At 51.0% G+C, this 26,666-nt stretch overlaps 1 protein-coding gene and 1 pseudogene across 8 annotated transcripts in view; both read right to left on the bottom strand.

Moving 5' to 3' along the window:
* Window positions 1–1,510: 1,510 nt before the first annotated feature.
* DHRS3 (dehydrogenase/reductase 3) overlaps window positions 1,511–26,666 on the bottom strand; it is a 57,743-nt gene continuing 32,587 nt past the window's right edge. For all 8 annotated transcript variants that reach the window (XM_064363289.1, XM_064363288.1, XM_064363291.1 and 5 more), the window contains exons 2-6: window positions 15,704–15,847; window positions 14,492–14,611; window positions 13,915–14,153; window positions 7,246–7,371; window positions 1,511–2,024 (exon numbers count right to left, since the gene is read on the bottom strand). In XM_064363289.1, coding sequence (XP_064219359.1) covers window positions 1,940–2,024; window positions 7,246–7,371; window positions 13,915–14,153; window positions 14,492–14,611; window positions 15,704–15,787 — 654 coding nt within the window. In that variant the 5' untranslated portion in view covers window positions 15,788–15,847 and the 3' untranslated portion in view covers window positions 1,511–1,939. The remainder of the gene's footprint in view (window positions 2,025–7,245; window positions 7,372–13,914; window positions 14,154–14,491; window positions 14,612–15,703; window positions 15,848–26,666) is intronic.
* On the bottom strand, window positions 4,048–4,147 carry LOC135269570 (U6atac minor spliceosomal RNA; annotated as a pseudogene).

Below are 26,666 nucleotides of genomic sequence, written 5' to 3' on the forward strand. Positions count from 1 at the left end.
TTTGGGCGTCACATCCTGGCTGCTCCACATCAAAGATGTTGGAAGTCTTCAGAGCAGTCTCAAAGTTGTGTGTGTGTATGTGTGTGTGTGTGCCTGTGTGTGTGTGCGTGTGTGTGTGTTTTGGTCTTCAGCTGCTGCCAAGTGGCATGGATAATGAAGAATTGATTGAAATGTTCTGCCTGGGGACTGGCCTCCATTCTAGGTACTCAATCAAGAGTGGTTACAGGCCGGGCGTGGTAGCTCACACCAGTAATCCCAGCACTTTGAGAGGTTGAGGGAGGAGGATTGCTTGAGCCTAGGTGTTCGAGACCAGCCTGGACAACATAGCGTGAACCCTGTCCCTACAAATAATAATAATAAACAGTTGGGTGTGGTGGTGTGCACCTGCAGTCCCAGCTACTCTGGAGGCTGAGGTGGGAGGATTGTTTGAGGTTGGGAGGTTGAGGCTGCAGTGAGCTGATTGTGCCACTCCGCTACACACTCCAGCCTGGGTGACAGAGCGAGAGCCCATGTCAGAAAAAGAAAAAAAGGCATGGATATAATCATGACTTGGCATTTCTGCACATAGACCAGACTGATCACCTTAGCTGTATCTAATATCCTCTAAGCTGGAAGGGTTCAGCCTGAGGTTTGCATGTAGGTTAAGACTATGTGACTCTTGGGGCAGCTCCTGGGTTGGGTCAGAGGGCCATGACCTCCTTCATCTCCCGGGAACCTTGACTGCTCCCCTCCCGCCACCCTGCCCCCCACCTGCAAGAGCTGTATGAATGGAGGCCACTTAATATGGAATGACGCAGCCCACTCTTTTCCCCACTGCACAAGGTGAGGTTTACTAAGCTTGTGGCAGCAGGGAGTGCACACACCAGGGGAAGCAGGGGGCATCGCTGCCAGGTCTTCTTGGTCATGAGTTTGCCCCATGGATGGAGCTTGTGTCAATCTCTTCTGCCACTCCAGACCTCTCCCTGTCTGTCCTTGTGATCAAATGGGACTGGGTCTGTAGCACCCTTCGGCACTGGCCTTATGGCGAGTTCTCGCTGTGTTTCTGGTGATGTGCGATCCTTTCCCAAGCAAATTACTGGCCTCTTGTACTCTTCTCAACGACGTTCCCGTCTCTGCACCAAGCACACCCTAGGTGGACAGTGGGTGCTCCGTAAAGACTGGTTCTACTCTCCTGAGTTGGTGGCCTGGGGGCTGGTGGTGGCATGGCAGGACAGAGGACATCTCTAGCTGTGGCTGGTTCTCTGCAGACTAGTTCATAAAGGTCACACCAGGGAGACAAAGCGGCCTCAACCCATGGCTACTGGGAGGAGCCTGGCAGAGCCGGCAAGGAACCCTGTACCTCCCTCTGCCCCTAGGCCTGGGCTCCACTTTCTCTCCTGATTTCTGCCCCCTTCTCTCCACCCTTGGCAGCTGGGGACCCCGAACAGACCAATTCTCTCTCAAAGGATGGAGTTTTGTGGTTGGGACTAGCTCCCTCCCAACTGATCACCAAAGATTTGAACAAAGAAACTCACAAAAGCCATCTCTCTTTATTTTTCATTCCTGCCGTTCAACCAGTTTGCACAAGCCGAGGATGAGTGGGTTTTGGAATGGGAGGCAGAGCATCTGGGGACAGACCCTCCTGGAAATGGTCTATGCACACTGCTGAGGCTGGTTAGACTTGAGAAGCAATTGAACAATAAACTCTACAGAACTGGAAATGTACAAAAGTGTCGAGGTGGCTGCTGGCTGGTTTCCTGCCTCCCCGTGGGTCAGTTACACCCATCAGTCCTGTGCAAAGGTCCTGGGACTGGCTCGGGGGCAGTTGGCTTCTTTGCTGGGGACAGGAGCTGTCCTGCTCACTCAGCAGAAGTGTGCCAATGGACAGGCGCTTGGGTGTGTGCCCAGGTGCCGTGGCCCCCAAACTCCGTGGCTCCTCGAGCACGTCTTCATCCTGCTTCTATGTCCGCCCCTTGAAAGTGTTCATGCAGGTGTAGGTTCCTGAGAATTTGTGGATCTCCTCGAGTGCAGCCTGTGGGAGTATGCTGGGGGAGTGGGAGGAAGAAAAGAAGATGTCAGCACAGCGGGATCCAGGGCCTGGGTCGCTGGCGGCCATGTGAGACGGGGCAGCAAAGGGCTGTTTCTGAGAAGTGCTCCCCACCCCTCCAAGCCACACACCAGTTTCTCCCCAAATTCTCACCCTCTCCAGGGGAAGAGCTTTCACATAAGTGGATAAGCAGCTGTTAAAAAGGCAGGGGAGACTGGGCGCAGTGGCTCATGTCTATAATCCAAGCACTTTGGGAGGCCGAGGTGAGAGGATCACTTGAGCCCAGGAATTCAAGACCAACCTGGGCAACATGGTGAAACCCCGTCTCTACTAAAAATATAAAAATTAGCCAGAGGCGGGTGGATCACGAGGTCGAGAGATCGAGACCATTCTGGTCAACATTGTGAAACCCCGTCTCTATTAATACAAAAAAAAAAATTAGCTGGGCACGGTGGCGCGTGCCTGTAATCCCAGCTACTCAGGAGGCTGAGGTAGGAGAATTGCCTGAACCCAGGAGGCCGAGGTTGCGGTGAGCCGAGATCGCGCCATTGCACTCCAGCCTGGGTAACAAGAGCGAGACTCCGTCTCAAAAAAAAAAAAAAAAAAAAAAAAAAAAAAAAAAAAAAAATTAGCCAGGCACGGTGGCATGTGCCTATAGTCCTAGCTACTGGGGAGGCTGAGGTGCGAGGATAGCTTGAACCCAAGAGGCAGAGGTTGCAGCGAGCTGAGATCACACCTCCGCATTCCAGCCTGGGTGACAGAGCCAGATCCTGTCTCGAAAATGTTTTTTAAAAAGTCCAGATGTGGTGGCTCACGCCTGTAATCCCAGCACTTTGGGAGGCCAAGGTGAGTGGATCACCTCAGGAGTTTGAGACCAGCCTAGCCAACATGGCGAAACTCGATCTACTAAAATACAAAAATTAGCCGGGCATGGTGGTGGGCACCTGTAATCCCAGCTACTCAGGATACTGAGGCAAGAGAATTGCTTGACTTGGGAGGCGGAGGATGCAGGGAACCAAGAGATCATGCCATTGCATTCCAGCCTGGGCGACAAGAGTGAAACTCTGTCTTGGAAAAAAAAAAATTCTTTTTAAAATATATTTTTTAAAAAGGCAGAGGGTGGGTGGTCAGAGCAAATTTTTTTTTTTCTTTTTTTTTGATGGAGTTTCGCTCTTGTTACCCAGGCTGGAGTGCAATGGCGCGATCTCGGCTCACCGCAACCTCGGCCTCCTGGGTTCAGGCAATTCTCCTACCTCAGCCTCCTGAGTAGCTGGAATTACAGGCATGCGCCACCATGCCCAGCTAATTTTTTGTATTTTTAGTAGAGACGGGGTTTCACCATGTTGACCAGAATGGTCTCGATCTCTTGACCTCGTGATCCACCCGCCTCGGCCTCCCAAAGTGCTGGGATTACAGGCGTGAGCCACCGCGCCCGGCCCTCTTTTTTTTAAAAAAAATTTTTTGTGGATACATAGTTGGTATCTATATTTATGGGGTACGGGAAATACTTTGATACAGGCATACAAATGTATAATAATCACGTCAGAGTAAATGGAGTATCCATCACCTCAAGCATTTATCTGTCATGTTACAAACACTCCAATTATAGTCTTTTAGTTATTTATTTTTATTTTTCTTATTTTTTTTTGAGACAGGTCACCCAGGCTGAAATGCAATGGTGTGATCTTGGCTCACTGCAGCCTCTGCCTCCTGGGTTCAAGTGATTCTCCTGCCTCAGCTTCCCGAGTAGCTGGGGTTACAGGCACCTGTCACCATGCCTGGCTAATTTTTATATTTTTAGTAGAGACGGGATTTCACCATGTTGGCCAGGCTGGCCTCGAACTCCTGACCTCGGGTGATCTGCCTGCCCCGGCCTCCCAAAGTGCTAGGATTATAGGTATAGCCACCGTGCCTGGCCCTTTTAGTTATTTTTAAATGTACAGTTAGATTAATATTAACTATAGTCACCTGTTGTGGTGTCAAAGATTTGTTCTTATTCAATCTATTTTTTGTACCCATTAAAAAAATGATAGTTAGATGCCACTAAGTAGGTGGCAATGCCTTAACCTGTGTGTGTTCCTTGTCAGGGGGAGTGCTGACCTTCTGTCCCTTATACAACGCACACTTTTAAAACCAAGCTCTTGGCCAGGCGCGGTGGCTCACGCCTGTAATCCCAGCACTTTGGGAGGCTGAGACGGGTGGATCATGAGGTCAGGAGTTCCAGACCAGCCTGGCCAATATGGTGAAACCCCATCTCTACTAAAAACACAAAACCAAGCTCTTAGCATCTTGGTGCCCACAGGCAGCTCAGAGATCCATCAATCCCAACTGCCACTGATTCCACAAAGGTTACATACAGTGTGGATCTGAGGAATCAGGTACGATTTGGGTGTCACATCCTCCGGGGAAACGTCCTGGGCTCACCCTCAGGCTTCTCCTCGTGGAACCCAGAGCCTGGCGCTTCCCCAGCAAGCCCTGGTGCAGTCCTCGTCTATTTCCTTGTCAAGCCTGTGGGGGCCTTCATGGCGGGTAGTTCATCTCTGATCCCTAGCCCCTTGCATGGGCCAGCACAGAGAGGGCCCTATGCTGTTTGGTGAATCAAACTGAAGGTCCACTCTAAGTATAAGATGAAAAAGGTTCACGTCTAGCTGGAGCATTCTGGAAGGCTTCCTGGGGGTGGTGAGAAAGGATGCCGCTTGGGGAATGGGGAGGGGGTGGCTCCTGCTTCCTGTTGAAAAGTAGTTTAGGTTGGAAAATGAAGGCTGAGGGCTACTGTGGAGAGTGCTGAGATGTTCGAGACCAACTTTTCTCTAGAAAGTTCTGGAAGGCTGCTGAGAAGCTCCCTTGAGGTGGAGGGTGGCAGCTTGGCCTCGGTGAGGACCTGGGCCCCTGATCAACTAGGGGCTCCTAGAGACGGCCGAGGAGCATCTCAGACCCGAGGTCAGGATGGACCGAGGGAGGCCGGGGTGTGGCCTGGATGCCCCTGGGCGCCACCATCCCTGTGCTGCTGAAAGGGCTTTGAGTTTGCGGGAGGATGGCGATCGGTCTTTCCCCTTGGTTTCGAGGTGTCTGTGCCCTGTGTGTGTTGGGGCAGCCCCTCAGCTGGGGCTCACCATGTCCCAGCAGCCAGGGCAGAAGCTGGCTTTCCTGGGACTGCGTGTCGCACGAAAGCAGGAGCCAGCCTGGCACTTGGGGGCTTCCCTTCCTGAAAAGGCCTTCCGGGTCAGAGGGGCTCAGTCAGGTGGGGGTCGGGAACCGGAGCCCCAAGGGAGCCAAGAACCATGGTCACTTGTGGCTCCAGGGACGAGGCTCTCCCGCTGTACTAAGAGGCCTGAGAAAACTGAGTGTGGGACTGGGATGGAAAGGGTTTGCCGCACAAAGTCTGGAAAGTTCTAGGGGAATAGGATGCCAGGCAAATTCTGGAGGAGGAATTGCTCCTTTATGAAGCCTACCTCCCCAAAGTGCTCTGCCCTACTACGTCCCACCTGACTGGCACTATGATGCTTCTGTGAATTCTGAGCTCTTGGCATTGAGATCCCGTGTTTCCTGTAACAGTAAACTCCCTGAGGGCAGGGGCTATGTCCAATAGGCTCTAGAACAGTGGTTCTCAAAGTGAGGTCCAGGAACCCTTGGGGGTACCCGGGATCTCTTCAGGGCTCTCTGAAGTCAAATTGTTTTTATAAAAATCCTAAGATGTTATTTGCTTTTTTCACTTTCATTCTCAGTGAATGGTAGAATTTTCTGGAGGCTATGTGACACAAGATATCACAACGAATTGAAATCAGAAGCACATGTAAGAATCCAGTTGTCCTCAATTAGACCAAACAAAGAGATTTGCAAAAATGTAAAACAATGCCTCTCCTGGCTGGGCGCGGTGGCTTACGCCTGTAATCCCAGCACTTTGGGAGGCCGAGGCGGGTGGATCACGAGGTCAAGAGATCGAGACCATCCCGGTCAACATGGTGAAACCCCGTCTCTACTAAAAATACAAAAAATTAGCTGGGCATGGTGGCGCGTGCCTGTAATCCCAGCTACTCAGGAGGCTGAGGCAGGAGAATTGCCTGAACCCAGGAGGTGGAGGTTGCGGTGAGCCGAGATCACGCCATCACACTCCAGCCTGGGTATCAAGAGCGAAACTCCGTCTCAAAAAAAAAAAAAGCCACTCCTGACTATATTTCTTTTGTTTTAGAATATATAACTAGTTGCCATAAAAATATATTTATATTAATGTAATGGGTTTGTCATGGCTATTTATAAATGAATAAATATTATAAATAAATATATACATCTTATGACATTTTTCTGGCTTTTAATTTCTTTTTTTTTTTCCTTTTTTTGAGACATTGTTTTGCCCTTGTCGCCCAGGCTGCAGTGCAATGGCTTGATCTCGGCTCACTACAACCTCCGCCTCCTGGGTTCAAGCGATTCTCCTTTCTCAGCCTCCCAAGTAGCTGGGATTACAGGTGTGTGCCATCATGCCTGGCTAATTTTTTTTTTGTATTTTTAGTAGAGACAGGGTTTCACCATGTTAGCCAGGACGGTCTCCCTGCTGACTCCATGATCTGCCCGCCTTGGCCTCCCAAAGTGCCGGGATTACAGGCATGAGTCACCACGCCTGGCAACTTCTAATATAGGTTAGAATAACTGTGGATACCCGCAATTTCTAATACAGTAAATAGTGAAGACACAACTCACATTGACAAAAGCTCTTTGGGTTCCTCCACACTTTTTTTTGTGTGTGTGAGACAGAGTCTCACTCCGTCACCAGGCACCAGGCTGGAATGCAGTGGCACGACCTTGGCTCACTGCAACCTCTGCCTCCCGGGTTCAAGCAATTCTCCTGCCTCAGCCTCCCGAGTAGCTGGGACTACAGGCACACGCCACCACACCCAGCTAATTTTTTTGTATTTTTAGTAGAGACAGGGTTTCACCATGTTGGCCAGGATGGTCTCGATCTCTTGACCTCGTGATCCACCTGCCTCAGCCTCCCAAAGTGCTGAGATTACAGGCGTGAGCCACTGCACCCAGCCTCCTCCACACTTATTAAAACTCACAGGGGCCCTGTGACTAACAGGTTTGAGAACTGCTGCCGCAGGTAAGCACAGCACATCAACAGCAGATGTGCCGCCACTCCTCATGCTCATGCCCGCAGCAGACATGACTAATTGATCACATGCGTACTTTCCCCTGACCCAGAGCATTCTCTCCCAGCCCCATACCTTTTCAAGATAATGAGGGCATGCATCGTCCAAGGAAGGAGGAGGAGGGCCTGGTTGAGCTGCACGGCTTCCACTGTCCTCCGGGCCACTGTCTCCGGTTTCAGTGGGGGAAAGAGGTTGGGAAACCTGAACACAGGAAGAGACACAGTGGGTTTCTCCTGGAGAGGCATGTGCTTATCTGGAAGCCTCTATGAGGCTGACATGTCTGGGTCACCCTTTGACCTTTCCTATCTGAGAGACTCGAGGCCTGCTTGGAATATTCCCTCTACCCGACACTCATCAGGAGTGCCACATTCCCTCACTCCTCCAGGCGCACAGGGGTCTCTCTTGAGTCAAGGACTTCTAGCCCACCTACTGGGGACCCATTCTCCCAAGCCCTCCAAGGGTTCTCAGCGCCCCAGGGCTTGGCCTCTCCACGGCCCCGTGCAATCCGGGCTCTGCCTGTCCTCCTGATTCCTCTTCCCTACACTCTGCTCCTTCAGGACCGGTCTTTCTCTGTTCTTTTTTTTTTTTTTGAGATGGAGTCTCACTCTGTCACCCAGGCTGGAGTACAGAGGTGCAATCTCGGGTCACTGCAACCTCCACCTCCTGGGTTCAAGCGATTCTCCTGCCTCAACCTCCTAAGTAGCTGGGATTACAGGCATATACCACCATGCCTGGCTAATTTTGTATTTTTTGTAGAGACGGGGTTTCACCATGTTGCTCAGGCTGGTCTCGAACTCCTGACCTCGTGATTCACCCACCTTGGCCTCCCAAAGTGCTGGGATTACACACATGAGCCACCACTCATCTCTATTCTTGTCACATCACACTCTTGGGTCAGGGATTTTTGCCAGCTCTCTCGACGGTCTGGCTTTCTCCTCCCAGCTCCTCCTCTGGGAGGCATCTCAGGCCAGTCCACCGAAAGTGACCTCTGCTTTCGTCCCCTGCTAATTTCCTTGATCATGTTCACCCCACCTGGGAAGGCCTTGCTTGTTGGGTTGTTTTCTTGTCGGTGGCCTGTCTCCCCCATCAGACTACGAGTTGCCTGAGGGTGAAGGCCTGGTCGGTCCTGCCCCCTGTTGCATCCCCAGCATCTAGCACAGCATCTGATGCATAGTAGGTGCTCAATAAATACTTCACAGACTGAACACACTGACGACTTGCTGCTTTCCAAATGTGTCCTGCTCATTTTGTCTGGAGGCAGGGGCTGGGCTAGCAATGTCTTCAGCTCAGTTTGCTGGTTCTAACTCACTGATTGACTCATTCAAACATTTGCATAGTGCTTTCCACGAGATTTTAAAATGAATGAATGAATGATTGCATAAGCAAACATCAGGGGCTTCTCATGACTATTTAGAAGCATGTGACCCTAGACCCAAACCGTGATGATGTTCCCTCAGTGCCAGATTCAGGCGCAGATGATCCTCCCAATTTACAGATAAGGAAACTGAGGCTCTATTGAGTCAGAGGGACACCCAAGGATTCAAACCAGTCCAATGCTCTGTCCTCTTTGCTCACTGTTCTTCCTGCCCCTCCTGGGTCTATAGGTGCAGGGCTTATGTTGCTGGCTCTGACCCAATCCCACAAAGAGCTTGTGATCCGCTGTGGCACCAGGAAGATTAAGGTGATGAATCACCCAGGTTTGATGTCATTCCTGAGCAACAGGGAGCCCTGGACTCCCAGCGTGGTCTTGGCCTCAGAGGACACATGGATCTCAACCCCTGCCCTGTGATTCCTTTGTCATCATTATGATGGTGATTCTTTTTTTTTTTAATTTTTACTTTTGAGTCCTGGGTCTCACTTTGTTGCCCAGGCTGGCGTGCAGTGACATGATCACAGCTCACTGCAGCCTCAACCTCCCTGGGCTCAAGTGATCCTCCCACCTCAGCCATCCGAGTAGCTGGGACTACAGGTGCACACACCATGCCTAGCTAATTTATATCTGTTTTGTAGGGCCGGGTTTTGTCATGTTGCCCAAGCTGGCAACTCCTGGGCTGAAGTGATTCACCTGCCTCAGCCTCTCAAAGCACTGGAATTACTGGTGTGAAACTGGCTATCGCGCCTGGCCCCGACTGTGATTCTGAGAGGCCCGAAGCCCTGTGGTCAAGAGGAGCTGGCCTCTGTGGTTCTCCAGAGATAAGCATGTTGAGGCAGCTCACTGATACTGGAGTCCTACAGGGGTTGCGGGCAGTCTGGATTGTCTGGCTTCCACCTGTGGCCTGTCCGGTCTCTTGGGAAAGGGAAGACAGGATGGACAGACCAAAGTCCATGGGCTTGAGGGAGATCCTTCTTGGTAAGACCCCCGCCAGGGAAGCCAACAGAGGAGGCCTCAAGCACGTCTGCACATAGGATTTTCTCCTTCCTCTCCACGCAGAACTGGCAGAGCTATTAACTCCCACGGAAGCAGTGCAAATTCCTGGAAGAAGCATGCTCAGTTAGCCAGTTTCGAGCTGTGCGGACTTGGACAGGTAACTTTGCTTCTCTGAGCCTCAGTTCCCTCATCTGTAAAATGGGAATAAAAGCTTTCTTGCAGGGTTGCTGTGTGGGCCAAATGCAGCAGCCACCGTAAAGTGTCTAGTGGCTCCAGACTGGTCTATGGCCGGAACATAGAAGAGGCTCAATTGGCCAGGCGTGGTGGCTCACGCCTGTAATCACAGCACTTTGGGAGGCTGAGGTGGGTGGATCACTTGAGGCCAGGAGTTCGAGACCAGCCTGGGCAACGTGGCAAAACACCGTCTCTACTAAAAATACAAAAATTAACCAGGCATGGTGGCAAGTGCCTGTAATCCCAGCTACTAGGATCACAGGCAGGAGAATTGCTTAAACCTGGGAGGCGAAGGTTGCAGTGAGCCAAGATCACGCCACTGTACTCCAGCTTGGGTGACAGAGCAAGACATCGTCTCAAAAAAAGAAAAAAAAAAAGAGGCTAAATAAATAGCAATTTATAAACAACGACATCCACTGACGCGTCCAGTCTTGCTGAGAGACTCACCATTTTGTCCTAAGCGTGTCTTCACATTTAACCCATTTAACCCTGGGAAGCTGCCAAGCATGGTTGTAGGAGGAAACCAGTGCTTTTATTCACGTTTTGTTCTTTTGGAAATGGGAGTTGGTACCATCTTCCTTCTACTACTCTTCTGGTCAAGCCCTCGGGGCTCCCTGGCACAACCACAGGTAGCTAATATTCACCAAGTGCTTGCTACTCGCCAGGCATGGCCAGATGATTCACACACAGGCGCTCACCTAACCCATGAAAAGGGGATACTGAAGCCGGGCGCAGTGGCTCACACCTGCAATCCAAGCACTTTGGAGGTCAAGGTGGGCGGATCACCTGAGGTCGGGAGTTGAAGACCAGCCTGACCAACATGGTGAAACCCCATCTTTAAAAAAAAAAAAAAAGAAAAGGGGATACTGTTATTATTATTATTATTTTAAGACAGTGTCTTGCTCTGTCGCCCAGGCTGGAGTACAATGGCACAATCTCGGCTCACTGCAACCTCCACCTCCTGGGTTCAAGCGATTCTCCTGCCTCAGCCTCCCGAGTAGCTGGGATTACAGGCACCCGCCACCATGCCTGGCTAATTTTTGTATTTTTAGTAGAGATAGGGTTTCACTATGTTAGCCAGGCTGGTCTTGAATTCTCGACCTCAGGTGATCCACCCACCTTGGCCTCCCAAAGTGCTGGGATTACAGGCGTGAGCCACCATGCCCAGCCAGGGATACTATTATTATGAATCCCTTTTTAGAGGTAAGGAAACTGAAGCAGAGAAAAGTCAAGTAACTTGCCCAAGGTTACGCAGAGCTGGAATTTGACCCCAAGCAGTTTGGGTTCACACTCTGAAAAACTGTCGCGGGAAAACCTCGAATTTCCTTCTTAAAGTTGTAGAGAGGAAACTATGCTAGAGGGTGAAATAGACACACACAGTCAATGTCTGCAATGCCCTGCTCTTTCCTGTGCTCAGGACACCCAGTTAATACTGCAGATTGCCACTGATGCACTTCTGTCCAGGACACATTTATTGAGCACCTTCTGTATACTCAGATGAAAAGAAACCAAACCAAGACCCATGGGGGAAAATGCCCACAGGAAACATCAATAGCCATTAGTCTAGCCTCCTCAAAATTCAGAATTTATGACTATTTGTACGCCAGCCAGGTGGTCTGCTAGGAAAATTAATGACATGCATTTATGAAGATGTTTATTGTTAGTAAAAAATAATGGGCAGCAGCTACTTTTTTTTTTTTTTTTTTTTTTAGACAGAGTCTCACCCTTTCGCGCCCATGCTGGAGTGTAGAGGGGTGATCTCGACTCACTGCAACCTTCGCCTCCCAGGTTCAAGCGATTCTTCTGCCCCAGCCTCCCGAGTAGCTGGGATTATAGGTATGCGCACCACCACGCCTGGCTAATTTTTTGTGTCTTTAGTAGAGACGGGGTTTCACCATGTTGGCCAGGCTGGTCTCGAATATCTGACCTCAGGTGATCCACCCACCTTGGCCTCCCAAAGTGCTGGCATTGCAAGTGTGAGCCACCACGTCCGGCCAGCAGCTCCTTATAGCGCATCTGCTACCTGGGCTTTGCAGATGTGTTACGTGTATTATTTCTAATTTCCTGGGCTCAAGCAGTCCACCTGCCTCAGCCTCCCTAAGTGCTGGGATTACAGTCATGAGCCACCAAGCCTGGTATTTCTGATTCTTGACAACCAACATTGCACTGCCCCTATTAACAGTAACTAAGGCATAATGAGTGACTCCCACGTGGCATGCCCTACACAAAACAGCCTCATTGAATTCTCATGATGACCCTTCCACGTCATCCTCATTTGTGGAAGCAGCTTAAGTATATAATTCAGAAGGTGAAGCGTTGTACGCTGGACTGCAAAAAACCAGGGAGAACAGTATTTGAGTAATTCCCGGTTTTCATTCATTGATGACTTCATGCCCCTACATGACTGCATATCATTATAGCACCGTTTATTGGGCACTTAATGTGTACCACATATGGTGTTCCCTGCCAGATTCCATTTTGTCCTCACCGCAGAACCTATGATGGAGACATTAACTTCTTACAGATCAGCCAGAGCAGTAACGCATGGACCTAATGTCACAGAGTACATCACAACTATGAGAGGGTCACCACCCCAGGTGGCATGAGCTCTAGACCAGTGGTCCCTATTCTCCTTGACTTAATTGGTTTGGAGGAAGAGTGGCTGGACCTCCCTATTGCTTATTTTAAATTATGCTACAGCCAGGCACCATGACTCATGCCTATAACCTTAGCACTTTGGGAGGCCAAGGCAGGTGGATCACCTGAGGTTGGAAGTTTGAGACCAGCCTGGCCAACACAGTAAATCCCCGTCTCTATTAAAAATACAAAAATTAGCTGAGTGTGAGCGCACGCCTGCAGTCCCAGCTACTCGGGAGACTGAGGCAGGAGAATCACTTGAATCTAGGAGGTGGAGGTTGCAGTGAGCCGAGATCGTGCCACTGCACTCCAGCTTGGGTGACAGAGAGAGACTCCATCTCAAAAAATAAAATAAAATAAATAAATAAATAAATTGAGCTATAATTTGCATACAACAAAAGGTATAAATCTTAAGCAGACAGTTTGACTAACTTTCACCTATTTAATGACTGCTGCCATCAAGAAGGGAGGACATCTCTGAAAGCCTTACAGTTCCCTTGGCCTCCCTTCCAGGTTATATCCCCAGTCCTCCAGGGGCAGCCACAGGTCTGATTTCCATCACCCCAACCCCGTTTTGCCTGTTTTGGAGCTTCTTACAGGTAGAACCAGGCAGAACCAGGCAGAACCAGGCAGAACCAGACATTCCCCTATATCTCCAGCTCCCTTTGCCCTGCACGATGCTGTGGAGGTTCATCTGCTTCTTTTGACCTTTGAGCATACTCCCTTGCATGCCGGTAGCTCTGGTAGTTTCCTACAAGCTCCCTGAGCAGCCCCACTATGGCATCACTGCCTTGCAGACAGAGAACCAGGTAGGACAGCGTCAAGCAGAGGGTAGAGGCTCCTCAGTGACTTTTTTTTGAGACAGAGTCTCGCTCTGTTGCCCAGGTTGGAGTACAGTGGTGCAATCTCAGCTCACTACAACCTCCTCCTCCCAGGTTCAAGCAATTCTCTGCCTCAGCCTCCCGAGTAGCTGAGATTACAGGCACCCACCACCACGCCTGGCTAATTTTTTTGTATTTTTAGTAGAGAGGGGGTATTACCAGGTTAGTCTTGAACTCCTGACCTTGTGATCCACCCACCTTGGCCTCCTAAAGTGCTGGGATTACAAGCATGAGCCACTGCACCTGGCCAACTTTTTTTTTTTTTGAGACAGAGTCTCACTCTGTCACCCAGGCTGGAATGCAGTCACACAATCACAGCTGGCTTGCAGACTCAACTCCCTGGGCTTAAGCAATTGATCCTCACACCTCAGCCTCCTGAAAAGCTGGAACTACAGATGTGCACCACCATGCCCAGCTAATTTTTTAATTTTTGTAGACATAGGGTTTCTCCATGTTGCCCAGGCTGGTCTCGAACTGCTGGGCTCAAGCGATTTGCCTGCCTTGGCCTCCCAAAGTGCTAGGATTATAAGCTTGAGCCACTGCACCCAGCCTGATTTTTATATCAGAGCTCTTTCTGCAGTTGGTTGACTGAACGTCCCCGAGGTGGGTCCCCTGCTCACTGACCTGACCCTCATGCCCTGGAACATCTCGGTGCTGGTGTGGAAGGGCAGCACCGTGGTGGCACTGACGCCCGGACAGTCCAGCAGCCCCAGGGTCAGGCTCTCCATGAAGGCGAAGGCTGACGCTTTCGATGTGCAGTAGTCGATGGCGCCGGGGATGGCAGACAGAGCCAGCACGGAGTTGAGGCACACGATGTGGCCGTTCTGCAGCTCCAGCATTCGCGGCAGGAAGGCCTTGGTGGTCTGAGGGCGGATGGGGTGTCAGTGTGGAGCAGCTGAGGCTCTGACAACCCCTCCACCCTTCTCTCGGGGAGAACAGCCCGCCCACCCCAGACACTCATGATGCTCTAGTGCCCGAGCCTTCCTTCGAGGGAGAGGGCCAAGGGCTCCTTGCCCCAGGACACTGAGCACATGTCACAAAGCCTGATGTGTCCTGGGGCTGGTCATTCCTCTTGTCCGGCCACCTCGTTTGTGGACATCCCTGCTGGTCTGAGCCCAAGCCCTGGCAAGCGTCCTCTCCCTTCCACCCTGCCTGGGGTCCCTATATGCCCAGGGCTGGCTCTGGCCTGGGATAGCCTTACCCAGAACTGGCCCAGGGTGTTGATGTGCTGGGACTTGAGGAGGGCATCGTCGTCACTGTCCATCAGGCTCTTCCCGTGGACCACGGCAGCATTGTTCACCAGGATGGTGATGTCACCCACCTGCAGGTGAGAGGGGGCCATGGGGCCATGAGTGCAGCCAGCCCCAGACCAACAACACATGTTTTTTGTTGTTTGTTTTTGATATGGAGTCTCACTCTGTCATCCAGGCTGGAGTGCAGTGGCGCGATCTCGGCTCACTGCCGCCTCCGCCTCCTGGGTTCAAGTGATTCTTGTGTCTCTGCCTCCCAAGTAGCTGGGATTACAGGTTCCTGCCACCATGCCTGACTAATTTTTATATTTTTAGTAGAGATAGGGTTTCACCATGTTGGCCAGGCTGGTCTTGGTCTTCTGACCTCAAGTGATCCACCCACCTCAGTCTCCCAAAATGCTGGGATTACAGGTGCGAGCCCACTGCACCCGGCCAAATATACTTTTTAAAAGGGATACAAGCTACTCCTAAGTGAACGAGTAATTTCTGAGTTAATTTATGATCAATCAACTGATGTGTTATTTACAAGCTTTCTTTATTCCTTCCTGCAGGCTACTTTCTGCCAGCCCAGTTCCAGTCAAATTGCACACATAGAGCCCCACCACCAGCAGCCACAGGGCCTGGGGAAGAGAACTGCCTCTCTGAGCACCAGTCCTGATTTGTGGATGAAGCTAATGCCCCACCAGGACTGTTCTGAGGAGCAGAAATAATTTATGGCACACACTGTACCTGGCACACAGCATATTTATAATAAAGGAGGTTACTGCGACATAAAAACAGTGAACATTACCATGTGCCAGACACTCAGGGTGGGTTTCCCTCTCTTGGAGTTCACTGATATATTTAGTCCAAACAGATGACTGGAGTCAGGAGAAGGATTTTCCCAGAGGCCAATGGGACATGTGCCCCGCCACGGTCCTGGAGTGAAACCCACGTGGTCTACATTTCCAAGGAAACAACAGAGGATGGCTCCTGTTACGTAATCAACCTAATCCCTGCCTACGTCACTGGGGCCAGCTTCATGGGAGAGTCCCCAAAGGTGCCCCAGACAAAGCCACTCTGCCATACGCAGAGCTGTCTTCCAGGCCACATGAGAATGTTCTCTCTGGCCAGAATCCGCCTGTGGTCAGCTGTGCTAGGAATAGACCCTCCCGGCTACGGACCTTCTCCCGGACAGCCTTGGCGGTCTGGTACACCTCCTCCCGGTTGCCCACGTCGCAGATGAAGTAGTGGCACTCAGTGCCCATCTGCCGAATCTCCTCCGTCGTCTCCTTCAGGCATTTCTCAGTCCGGCCCCAGAGAACAATCTGGAAGAAGAGAAAAACAGCACAGAGCAAATGGTCATGAAGCAAGCCACAGTGATGCAATGATTGCCATCAGAAATTCAGCATTTCGAGTGATCTGTCTTGAAATTACTGGCCTCTCTGATTCCACCCAAAGATAAAGAATACAACATAGATTAACAATATAACTTTTTTTTTTTAAGCAGGATCTTGTTCTGTTGCCCCGGCTAGAGCACAGTGGTGCAATCATAGCTCATTGTAGCCTCAAACTTCTGGGCTCAAGAGATCCTCCCACCTTAGCCTCCCAAGTGGCTGCGACCACAGGTGTGTGCTACCATACCTGGCTAATTAAAAAAGCAATCCTCCCACCTTGGCCTCTCAAGTGGTAAGATTACAGGTGTGAGCCACTGCCCCCGGCCAACAATATAACTTTTTTTTTTTTTTTTTTTTGAGATGGAGTTTCGCTCTTGTTACCCAGGCTGGAGTGCAATGGCGCAATCTCAGCTCACCGCAACCTCTGCCTCCTGGGTTCAGGCAATTCTCCTACCTCAGCCTCCTGAGTAGCTGGGATTACAGGCATGCACCACCATGCCCAGCTAATTTTTTGTATTTTTAGTAGAGATGGGGTTTCACCATGTTGACCAGGATGGTCTCGATCTCTTGACCTTGTGATCCACCCGCCTCGGCCTCCCAAAGTGCTGGGATTACAGGCATGAGCCACGGTGCCCAGCCAATATAACTTTTTAAAGGGACAATCTATTCTAAAGTGAACCAGTAGTTTCTTTTTTTCCTTTCTCCTTTTTTTTTTTTTTTTTGAGACGGAGTCTTGCTCTGTCACCCAGGCTGGAGTGCAGTGCCACGATCTTGGTTCAATGCAACCTCCGCTTTCCGGGTTCAAGTGATTCTCCTGCCTCAGCCTCCTGAGTAGCTAGGATTACAGGCAGCTGCCACCACGCCCGGCTAATTTTTTTTGTAGTTTTTAGTAGAGACAGGGTTTCACCATCTTGGCCAAACTGGTCTTGAACTCCTGACCTCGTGATCCACCCGCCTCGGCTGTGAACCAGTCGTTTCTCAGCCCACTTATGATCAATCAATTGATGTGTATTTACAAGTTTTTCTCATATATTCCTTTCCGCAGGCTGCCTCCTGCCAGTTCGTTTCCTGCAAATGTGGAGGCAATAGCAGAGCTCTTTCTGCACAATGTTCCAGAATGCTCTCTGTTAGGGATCAGCTGGCTTCACCAATTAGGTCTAGAGCCAGGATTATTAACATCAGCTGGCAGCGTAGACTGGACCATTCCAGCCTCAAGGCTCACAGGAGCTAAGCCAAGCCTCCCATCTAGCTGCAGTCACGCCCCTAAGGAAGTTCTGGAAGGGCCTCGACAAGGCTGCCGCTGAGAAGGAAGCATGGCCTCACCTGGCAGGTAATAAACATGGACTCATTACGCCAGGAGGTGACCTTGGAGGGTTTAGGCCCATTTATGAATGGCTGGCCCATAAAAGGTTCAGAAGAGAAGTCTGGCAATTTCTTACCCTTGACACCTCCCCACGATGTGTCTGTGGGGCCAGTGAGGCTTCTATTGGTAAAAGGGCCTGGAGTGGGATGACAGGGGGACCAAGAGCCCTAGGGAAGAACCACCTTCACCAGCACAGAGGGAGAAAGGCAGAGGGCTGAACACCGCCCAGAAGAGAGAAGCAGAGACAAGAAGAGCCAAAAGGCTTCGTGGGGATTCGTCTCGCGGGTTTCTATTTTTGTTTCTTTTCTCTCTCTCTCTCTTTTTTTTTTTTTGAGACAGTTTCACTCTTGTTGCCCAGGCTGGAGTGCAATGGTGTGATCTCTGCTCACCGCAACCTCCACTTTCCAGGTTCAAGTGATTCTCCTGCCTCACCCTCCTGAGTAGCTGAGATCACAGGCATGCACCATCATGCCCAGCCGATTTTTTTTTTTTTTTTTTGAGATGGAGTCTCATTCTATCGCCAGGCTTTTTTTTTTTTTGAGATGGAGTCTCATTCTATCGCCAGGCTGTAGTGCAGTAGTGTGATCTCGGCTCACTGCAACCTCTGACTCCCTGGTTCAAGCGATTCTCCTGCCTCAGCCTCCCAAGTAGCTGGGACTACAGGCACCTGTCACCACGCCCAGCTAATTTTTGTATTTTTGGAAGAGATGGGGTTTCACCATGTTGGCCAGGATGGTCTCGATATCCTGACTTCCTGATCCCCCTACCTTGACCTCCCAAAGTGCTGGGATTACAGGCGTGAGCCACTGCGCCCGGCCTGATTTTGTATTTTTAGTAGAGATGAGGTTTCTCCATTTTGGTCAGGCTGTTCTCAAACTCCCAACCGCAGGCGATCCGCCCACCCTGGCCTGCCAAAGTGCTGGGGTTACAGGTGTGAGCCACTACGCCCGGCCCTCTTTTCTCTTTTTAAGATTATCAATGAAATTCTCCCTTAAAAAAAAAAAAATCCAACATGGAAACCTCAACATGTGAAACCAAGAAAAGGAATAAATGATATGCCTGGCTCCGTAATCTTTTCTTACCGTAAAGGCTGCTACTGAGAACAAAATGGCTGCTTTGGGAAGGCAAACGTTTTAAACTGGGGTTACAGATGGCGGCTCCAATCACATCAGACCCAGGTCCAGCTGATTTCTCTATTTTGCTTTGTTACACAGTATAGAGAAACGTCACATTGATAAGGAGTTGCTAATGGTAACGGTTTATCAGCTGCTCTCCTTGAAATCTCAGAACTGTCACTTAAGCAGAGAGGGCACAAAACAGGCCAACTGGGGGACACTCAGGTATTCCAGTGGCCTCCAACGGAATTGATTTTTTAAATTAGAGTTTAAAAAACTTTTAAAATATTTTACAAAAAAAATAAGTGTTCTCTTAAACCCAGTTTGAAAACCCCACTTAGACTAGCCACTGTATTTTAATTAAGGTCTTGAAACATAGGAAGGGCTTAACAAGTGGGTCCCCTCAATTCCTCTCCATGACCATACAAGTCCGTCAAAGGCAGATGGACTGCAATCAAACAGGCTCCAAGGGACACTTTCTTGTCTGTTGAACTAAACACAGAATGTGCTCCTCCAGGAGAAGCTGGGAGGTTCAGTTCATGGAAAAGAAAAAAGACAAACATTTGCTCCAGGAAGGCAATTTTTGGTGTGGGCTCCTCCACTCCACTGGACCACCCCCTTTGCCTTGCAGCCATTGTCATCCAGGTTGCCTTTCTTCCTCCCTTATCACCCCATCTATACAGCCGCCCATCCATCCATCTGTCCATCTGTCCACTCTCCCACTCACTGGTCCATCCATCCACCTACCATCTACCCACCCCATCCATCCATCCATCCATCCATCCATCCATCCATCCCTCATCTACCCTACTCCATCCATCCATGTGTCCATCTGTCCACTCACCCACCATACTCCATTCATCCATCCACGCACCTACTTCTCCATCCATCCATTCCTCATCTACCCTACTCCATTCATCCATGCATCCATCTGGTTTCTGAGTATGTCAGCCTGAGGGGGAGTCAATCCTTGGTTTCCATCTATCCACTCCATCCATCCACCCATCTACCCATCCATCCATCCCTACTCCATCCATACATGCATCCATCCACTCGTCCACCCCACTCCATCCATCCATCCCTCATCTACCCTACACTCCATCCATGTGTCCATCCATTCACTCACTTACCCCACTCCATCCATCTATCCATTCACCTGCTTCTCTACCCATCCATCCATTTATCCATCCCTCACCTACCCCACTATACCCACTCACCTACCCACCTCCATCCACCCATCCATTCACCTACCCCATTCCATTAATCTATCCACTCACCTATCTCACTCCATCCATCCATCCACCATCCATCCATCCATGCATTCATCTGCTCACCTACCCTACTCCATCTATCCAACCATCCACTCATCTACCCAACTCCATCCATCCATCCATCCACCCACCCACCCCACTCCATGCATCCATCTACCCACTCACCCACCCAACTCCATCCATTCATCTATCCATTCATTCAACTACACACCCACCCACCAGCCCCACTGCACCCATCCATCCATCTGGTTTCTGACTATGTCAGCCTGAGGGGGAGGTAATACTTGGTTTCCATTCTTCGGTTCTGGTCCTGGCCTAACCCCATCCCACCTCTGGCTCATATGTGTGACAGGAACATGGGCCTTGTGTAGGCCCCTGGGGTCTGGCTGAGGCAGGGAGAGGTGCCTCTGGGGGCCCTAGGAATTGCTGGGCAGGTTGACAGAGAGGAAAGCTTAAAGCTGGGGGCTTGCAGGAAGGCATAGGGTTCAGATGTCCGTGGGGACAAGTGGTTACCCCAGTGCTGTCTACTTGGCTGGAAGACGGCCCTGGAGAGGAAGTGGAGCAGGGCTGAGGGAATGAAGAAGGAATGAAGGCTTCCATGGGCCAGGAAGCCCCTCAGGCAGGGCCCTAAGGCTTGGCTGTTTCCTTTCAAGCGTCTGTTGAGGGCGCCCCAGGTGGACTGGGGGACAGGCCTCACCTCTCCCCAGCACCATAATAGGTTTACCTTTCTGCCTCCTCACCACCCACCCCTCTGGACCCCAATTCTAAGCTGTTCACCTCCTAGTGCCCAGCACAGCACATTCTGTTTGTTGAATGAATGAATGACAGTTCAGGTACACAGGTGGATGGGGAGGGAGGTGGTTAAACCGTCTCTAAGAGGAGAGACCACCCATCCCCTTGGCTAAGCCATTTAGGGCCGCAGAAACTTCCATTCAGTTCCCCTGAGCCAAGAGTCAGGAAGACCTGGGTGCCTCAGAGCATCAGCACCGTCCTGGCCAGGCCTCGGGTGAGGAGCAGCTTCCACAGGGCAAGGCTTCAGTCTCAGACAGAGGCGAGGCTCCAGCTGCGCATGTCCTGCCCAGCATCTCTGGGCCAGGTTCTGTGTGTTTTTATAAGTGGGTTTCTGAAGTGTGTCTGTGAGTGTGTGTGTGTGACATACACAGACACACACACACTCTTGCACACAGACACATAGTAGTATGTAGTGTCTCTGTGAGTGTGTCTGTATGTGTCTATGAGTGTTTCTGTGAGTGTCTGTGTCTGTGTGTCTCCGTGTGTCTGTGGGTGTCTCTGTGTGAGTGTATGTGTCTATGTGTGTCTATGTGCATCTCTGTGTGTGTGTGTCTCTGTGTCTGTGTGTGTGTCTCTGTGTGTCTGAGTTTGTGTCTCTGTGTGTCTGTGTCTCTGTGTGTCCATGTGTGTCTCTGTGTCTCTGTGTGTCTGAGTGTGTGTCTCTGTGAGTGTGTCTGTGTGTGGGTGTCTGCATGAGTGTATGTGAAGGCATGTGTCTGTGTGTGCCTGAGTGTGTGTGTGAGTGTGTCTGTGTGTTTGTGGGTGTCTGAATATATGGGTCTGTGTGTGTGTGTCTCTGAGTGTGTGGGTGTCTCTCTGTGTGAGTATATGTGTCTGTGTGTGCATCTCTCTGTGTGTCTCTGTGAGTGTCTGTGTGTCTGTGGGTATCTCTCTGTGTATGTGTCTGTGTGCGAGAGTGTGTGTGTCTCTGTGTGCAAGAGTGTGTGTCTATGTCTGTCTCCGTGTCTCTGTGAGTGCGTCTGTGGGTGTCTCTGTGTGGATGTGTGTCTGTGTGTTTGTGGGTGTCTGTGTGTGTGTCTGTGTCTCTGTGTGTCCATGTGTGTCTCTGAGTGTGTCTGTGTGTGGGTGTCTGCGTGAGTGTGTGAGTGTGTCTGTGTGTTTGTGGGTGTCTGAGCGTATGTGTCTGTGGGTGTCTTTCTGTGTGAGTATGTGTCTGTGTGTGCATCTCTGTGTCTGTGTGTCTCTGTGTATCTGTGTGTGTGTCTGTGGGTGTCTCTGTGTGGATGTGTGTCTGTGTGTCTGTGTCTGTGTGCAAGAGTGTGTATGTGTCTATGTCTGTCTCTGTGAGTGTGTCTGTGGGTGTCTCTCTGTATGAATGTGTGTCTTTGTGAATGTGTGTGTCTGTATGTCTCCGTGTGTCTATGGCTGTGTGTGTGTGTCTGTGTATGTCTTGTGTGTCTCTGTGTGTCTGTGGGTGTCTCCGTGTGAATGTGTGTCTGTGTGTGTGTGTGTATGCGTGCATCTCTGTGTCTGTGTGCGAGAGTGTGTGTGTGTCTGTGTGTCTCTGTGAGTGTGTCTGTGGGTGTCTGTGGATGTGGGTCTGTGTGTGTGTGTCTGTGTGAATGTGCATCTATGTGTGTATGTGTCTGTGGGTGACTGTGTGAATGTGTGTGTCTGTGGGTGTCTCTCTGTGTGACTGTGTGTGAATGTGTGTGACTGTGTGTGAGTGTGTGTGAATGTGTGTGTGACTGTGTGCGTGAGTGTGACTGTGTGAATGTGTGTGTGAGTGTGTGACCCTATGTGCTGTTGTGTTTCCTTAGGTCCTTGGTGGATGCTTGGAGTCTTAGGGAAGCGGGCTGGGCACCTTCCATCTTAGGGTCTGGCGGCATCTCTGAGGTGATGGGCTGGCACTGGAGTGGGCCGAGTGGAGGGAGGGCCCCTTTCCCTGGTAGGTGGAGCTGCCCCCGCCACTGTCCCTTCCTGGCTCCTCTTACCCTCCAGCCCCTACCCTGACCCTTCTGGAGGTCTGAGTCACTGACCAGGAAACTGGCAGGTGCCATCTGCCTGCCTGCCCGGGGCTCCTGCCCAAGTCCCCTAGAGGTGACCTGCACAGCTGACAGGACAAGAGTCCCACCCAGGGCAGCATGAGAGTGAGGACTGGGCGGGTGGAGGCCTGCAGAGGGGACTGATTTCTGAGCCCCTGGAACCAATGCGGCTACCTCTTAGTGAACTGCGTGCGGACAGGCAGAGGCTGGGAAGGCCAGAGGCCTGGAATTCACTCTTAAGCAGGGTTGATAAAATACGGGCTGGGATGCTCAACACCTCCTGGCCTCCCCTCCTCTGCCCTCCCCTCTGGGCAAATGGCAGTCTTCTGTTCCCTTCTGTTTCCTAGTGACTGGCAGGGAGAGGCAAAGACCTCTGACCTCCGGGGTGCCGGCCTGTCCTGCCCTCACCCAGAGCCACAGCCAGCCCGACACCTCCTCGCTGAAGGCCATTGTTATCCACAGTCACAGTGGAGAAAACCATGGCCCAAAGGGGTTACATAACTCACCCCATGCCATCCACTGTGAAACAGGATTTGAAGCCAGAGCCCTGGACCTTCGCAGAGGCACCCCTAAGCCCCCAGGCACGGTGGGATCGTCTGAGCTTTGAGGGGTCTGCTGTCATCCCCGCCCTGGCGGCCGTTCTCCTGCATCCTCTCCCCCAGTGACCACAACAGCCCCGTCCACCCAGGACCACACGGAGAGCCAGCTATGGGCTGAGGTGGTCATCCAGCAGAGAATGAAAAGGATGTCATCTTGCCTCAAGGAACCCATATTCCAGTGGGGGAAGACAGAGAAGGAACCAGAAAACAATCGGTCACACATGACAGTGAGTGGGATAAAGAATGAACAAGAGGCCAGCACGGTGGCTCACATCTGCAATCCCAGCACTTTGGGAGGCCGAGGCAGGTGGACGTGAGATCAAGAGATCGAGACCATCCTGGCCAACATGGTGACACCCCATTTCTACTAAAAATACAAAAATTAGCTGGGTATGGTGGCATGCACCTGTAGTCCCAGTTACTTGAGAGGCTGAGGCAGGAGAATCGCTTGAACCCAGAAGGTGGAGGTTGCAGTGAGCCGAGATTGCGCCAATGCACTCCAGCCTGGCAACAGAACGAGACTCCGTCTCAGGAAAAAAAAAAAAGAAAAGAATAAACAAGATAATCTCATTATTTTCACTGGGGAATTGAGAAGGTGGCCATATTATGCCCATTTTAAAGATAAGGAAATGGCAGTTCAGAAAGGCTAAGCAACTTGTCTGAAGTCACACAGCAACTGAGTAACAGAGCTGGGATTTGAATCAAGGTCATGTCTCCCTCCACAGGCTGCCGGGGTGGCATCACCACTCACTCTCCTGTAAGAAAAACACACCTCCTCTCTTCAAGGGGTCCTGTGGGGATTAAGCTGGCAGAAGATGGCACCCACTAACTAACTGCTCAGTGCCCACCCTCTCCTGGTATTTCCCATGGGGAGGAAGAGCTGAGAAAATCCCAGCACTGCCTCTGCTACGCCCTCTTCTGCAGGCTGTAACGACATGAGAAAATGCTCAGGAGTCTAATGTTCAGACACTAGAGGTTCAGCACTATTTGAATAAGATAACTCAACTCTAAACTTTTTTTTTTCTTTGAGACAGAGTCTCTCTCTGTTGCCCAGGCTGGAGTGCAGTGGCACAGTCATGACTCACTGCAGCCTCCATTTCCTGCACTCAGGTGATCCTCCCACCTCAGCCTCCCAAGTAGCTGGGACCACTGGTGCAAGCTACCACTCCTGGCTTATTTTTATATTTTTTGTAGAGATGTAGAGATGGGATATTGCCATGTTGCCCAGGCTGTTCTCAAGCTCCCAGGGCTCAGGCGATCCTCTCACTTCAGCCTCCCAAGTAGCTGGGGCCACCGGTGCAAGCTACCACTCCTGGCTTATTTTTATATTTTTTGTAGAGATGGGATATTGCCGTGTTGCCCAGGCTGGTCTCAAGCTCCTAGGGCTCAGGCAATCCTCCCACCTTGGCCTCCCATAGTGCTGGGATTACAGGTATAAGCCACCAGGTCAGTGGAAGTCAGCAGGCTACACAGAGATGGTGTCTCGAGGCAGGATCGCAGCTGACTATTGTTTCTGTGAAAAATGTCTCTAAAGAACAAGTATTGTTATTTATGATCTTAAAAATAGAAGGCGGGGCCAGGTGTGGTGGCTCAGGAGGCTGAGGTGGGAGGATCGCTTGAGTCCAGGGGATGGAGGCTGCAGTGAGCCGAGATCGCACCACTGCACACCAGCCTGGACGACAGAGACCTGGTCTCAAATAAACAAAACAAAAACAACAGAAGGTGGAATAAAAGCTTCCCTACGGATCACTCCCCAAATAGATTCTTTACGCACAGATAACATCCCTCAGCCCTGTGGGTCCCCTTCAGGGGCCCTCATCCATTGTGAAGTGACTATTCACATTTCCCCTCCCATTGCTGAGTTAGGGAGGGAGTCTGCCAGGTGACCCACAGCTCCCAGTTTCCACTCACTCATTACACAGTGCTCTTGGCCCTGCGTGTGCTTTCACATCCATTTGGGGTCTATATCCTGTCTCTTGGAGGACAGGGACTAAATCTCTCAAATTCAGGATTCCCCTGTGTTTCTACCTAGTGCCCAGCCTGGGCTGTTTTTCTCTGTTTCAAATGCCAAAGCTACTTTTGGACTCCTATTCATCCTGTAAAACCCCACTTGAATGCTCCCTCAGTTCTGAAGCCTCCCTGGCTGCTCCTTCCAGCCTCCCACAACAACAATGCCACCACTACACAGTGGCTAAATCTGTGGAGCCCTTGCCACGGGCCAGACACTGCGCTGAGTACGTGGATATATTTTCTTTAACTCTCACAACCCCCTGAGGGGGTATGTTTACCATCCGCATTTAATAGGTGTGCCTCAGACAGACAGTGACTCACCCAGGGTCACGCAGCTCACAACAGCAGATCAGCCTGACTCAGGACACCCATTCCTCACTGCTAACTCTAGTCTGTGTTCAGCCTCCACTTGTGCACAGATGTGAGCATGCCGACCGATTTGTGAACACCCCGCCTCTCCCACGAGCGTGCAGGGTCCTCCAGGGAATCTTCCTCCTCTCGTAACCCTCACATTCAGACACAAGAGTAAAAGCTTGGCTAACTTCACCACAAGACACCGGCCCCAGGAGGCCCCCGATCAGAGGATACCCAAGTGCCTTTCTCTACTCAGCCCTGCCTTCCTAGCCCAAAGGGGCTTGCCCTAATGCTGGACTTGGCTTTCCTTCCTGGGGTTCAGCTGTGGAGCGCCCTCCCACCGGCGACATGAGCTGGGTGGTCTCTGGGTGGATCCCAGGAGGAGCATCTGTTTATAATTGGCAGTCCCAGAAAGACTGGAGCCCCTGGGCAGGTCTCTGATAGGCCAGCTCACGTCCCATGGGCTCCATGTTTTGGAGCCGGGTCGGTGCTGACTTGGCTTCTCAGAGGGAAAGAAAAAACCCGCCAGAGACCCCAAACCACAGCAGGCTGGGTGGTGGGGTGGGAAGGTCACAGTGTGGAGGGTGCACAGCCCTCTGCTCCTGGCCTCTCCAGCAGGAGGCTGTTAATAAAAATCCACCCCTGTGGCCAGATGAGCAGGCAAGCAACCCCCTAGCTTGTAAAACATTAGGGTTAGAGCGGTGTGCTAAACCGCAGGGGAGGAGTGTGAGCGTGGCGTGGGTTACGACAGGAATGTCCCCCTTTTACATCCCTGTCTATTTCCAGAAGGAGAGACCCTATCTCGAGCAGAGCAGCTTAGAACTTGGGCTCTGGAGCCAGACTGCCTGGGTTCAATTCTTTAATCTAACGGTTACGAATTACATGAACTTAACCGCTATGAATTCAGATTTAAAACACCCACTTTTTTCTTTTCTTTTTCTTTCTTTCTTTTTTTTTTTTTTTTTGAGATGGAGCGTAGCTCTGTGGCCTAGACTGGAGTGCAGTGGTGTGATCTCGGCTCACTGCAACCTCTGCTCCCAGGTTCAAGCAATTCTTCTGCCTCAGCCTCTCAAGTAGCTGGGATTACAGGCCTGTGCCACCATGCCCGGCTAATTTTTGTATTTTTAGTAGAGATAGGGTTTCACCATGTTGGCCAGGCTGGTCTTGAACTCCTGATCTCAAGTGATCTGCCTGCCTTCTTCTCCCAAACTGCTGGGTATGAGCCACCACATGCAGCGTA

The sequence above is a fragment of the Aotus nancymaae genome, unplaced genomic scaffold (assembly GCF_030222135.1).
Source record: "Aotus nancymaae isolate 86718 unplaced genomic scaffold, 86718_ANA_hifiasm-v0.15.2.pri h1tg000053l, whole genome shotgun sequence".
NCBI lineage: Eukaryota > Metazoa > Chordata > Mammalia > Primates > Aotidae > Aotus > Aotus nancymaae.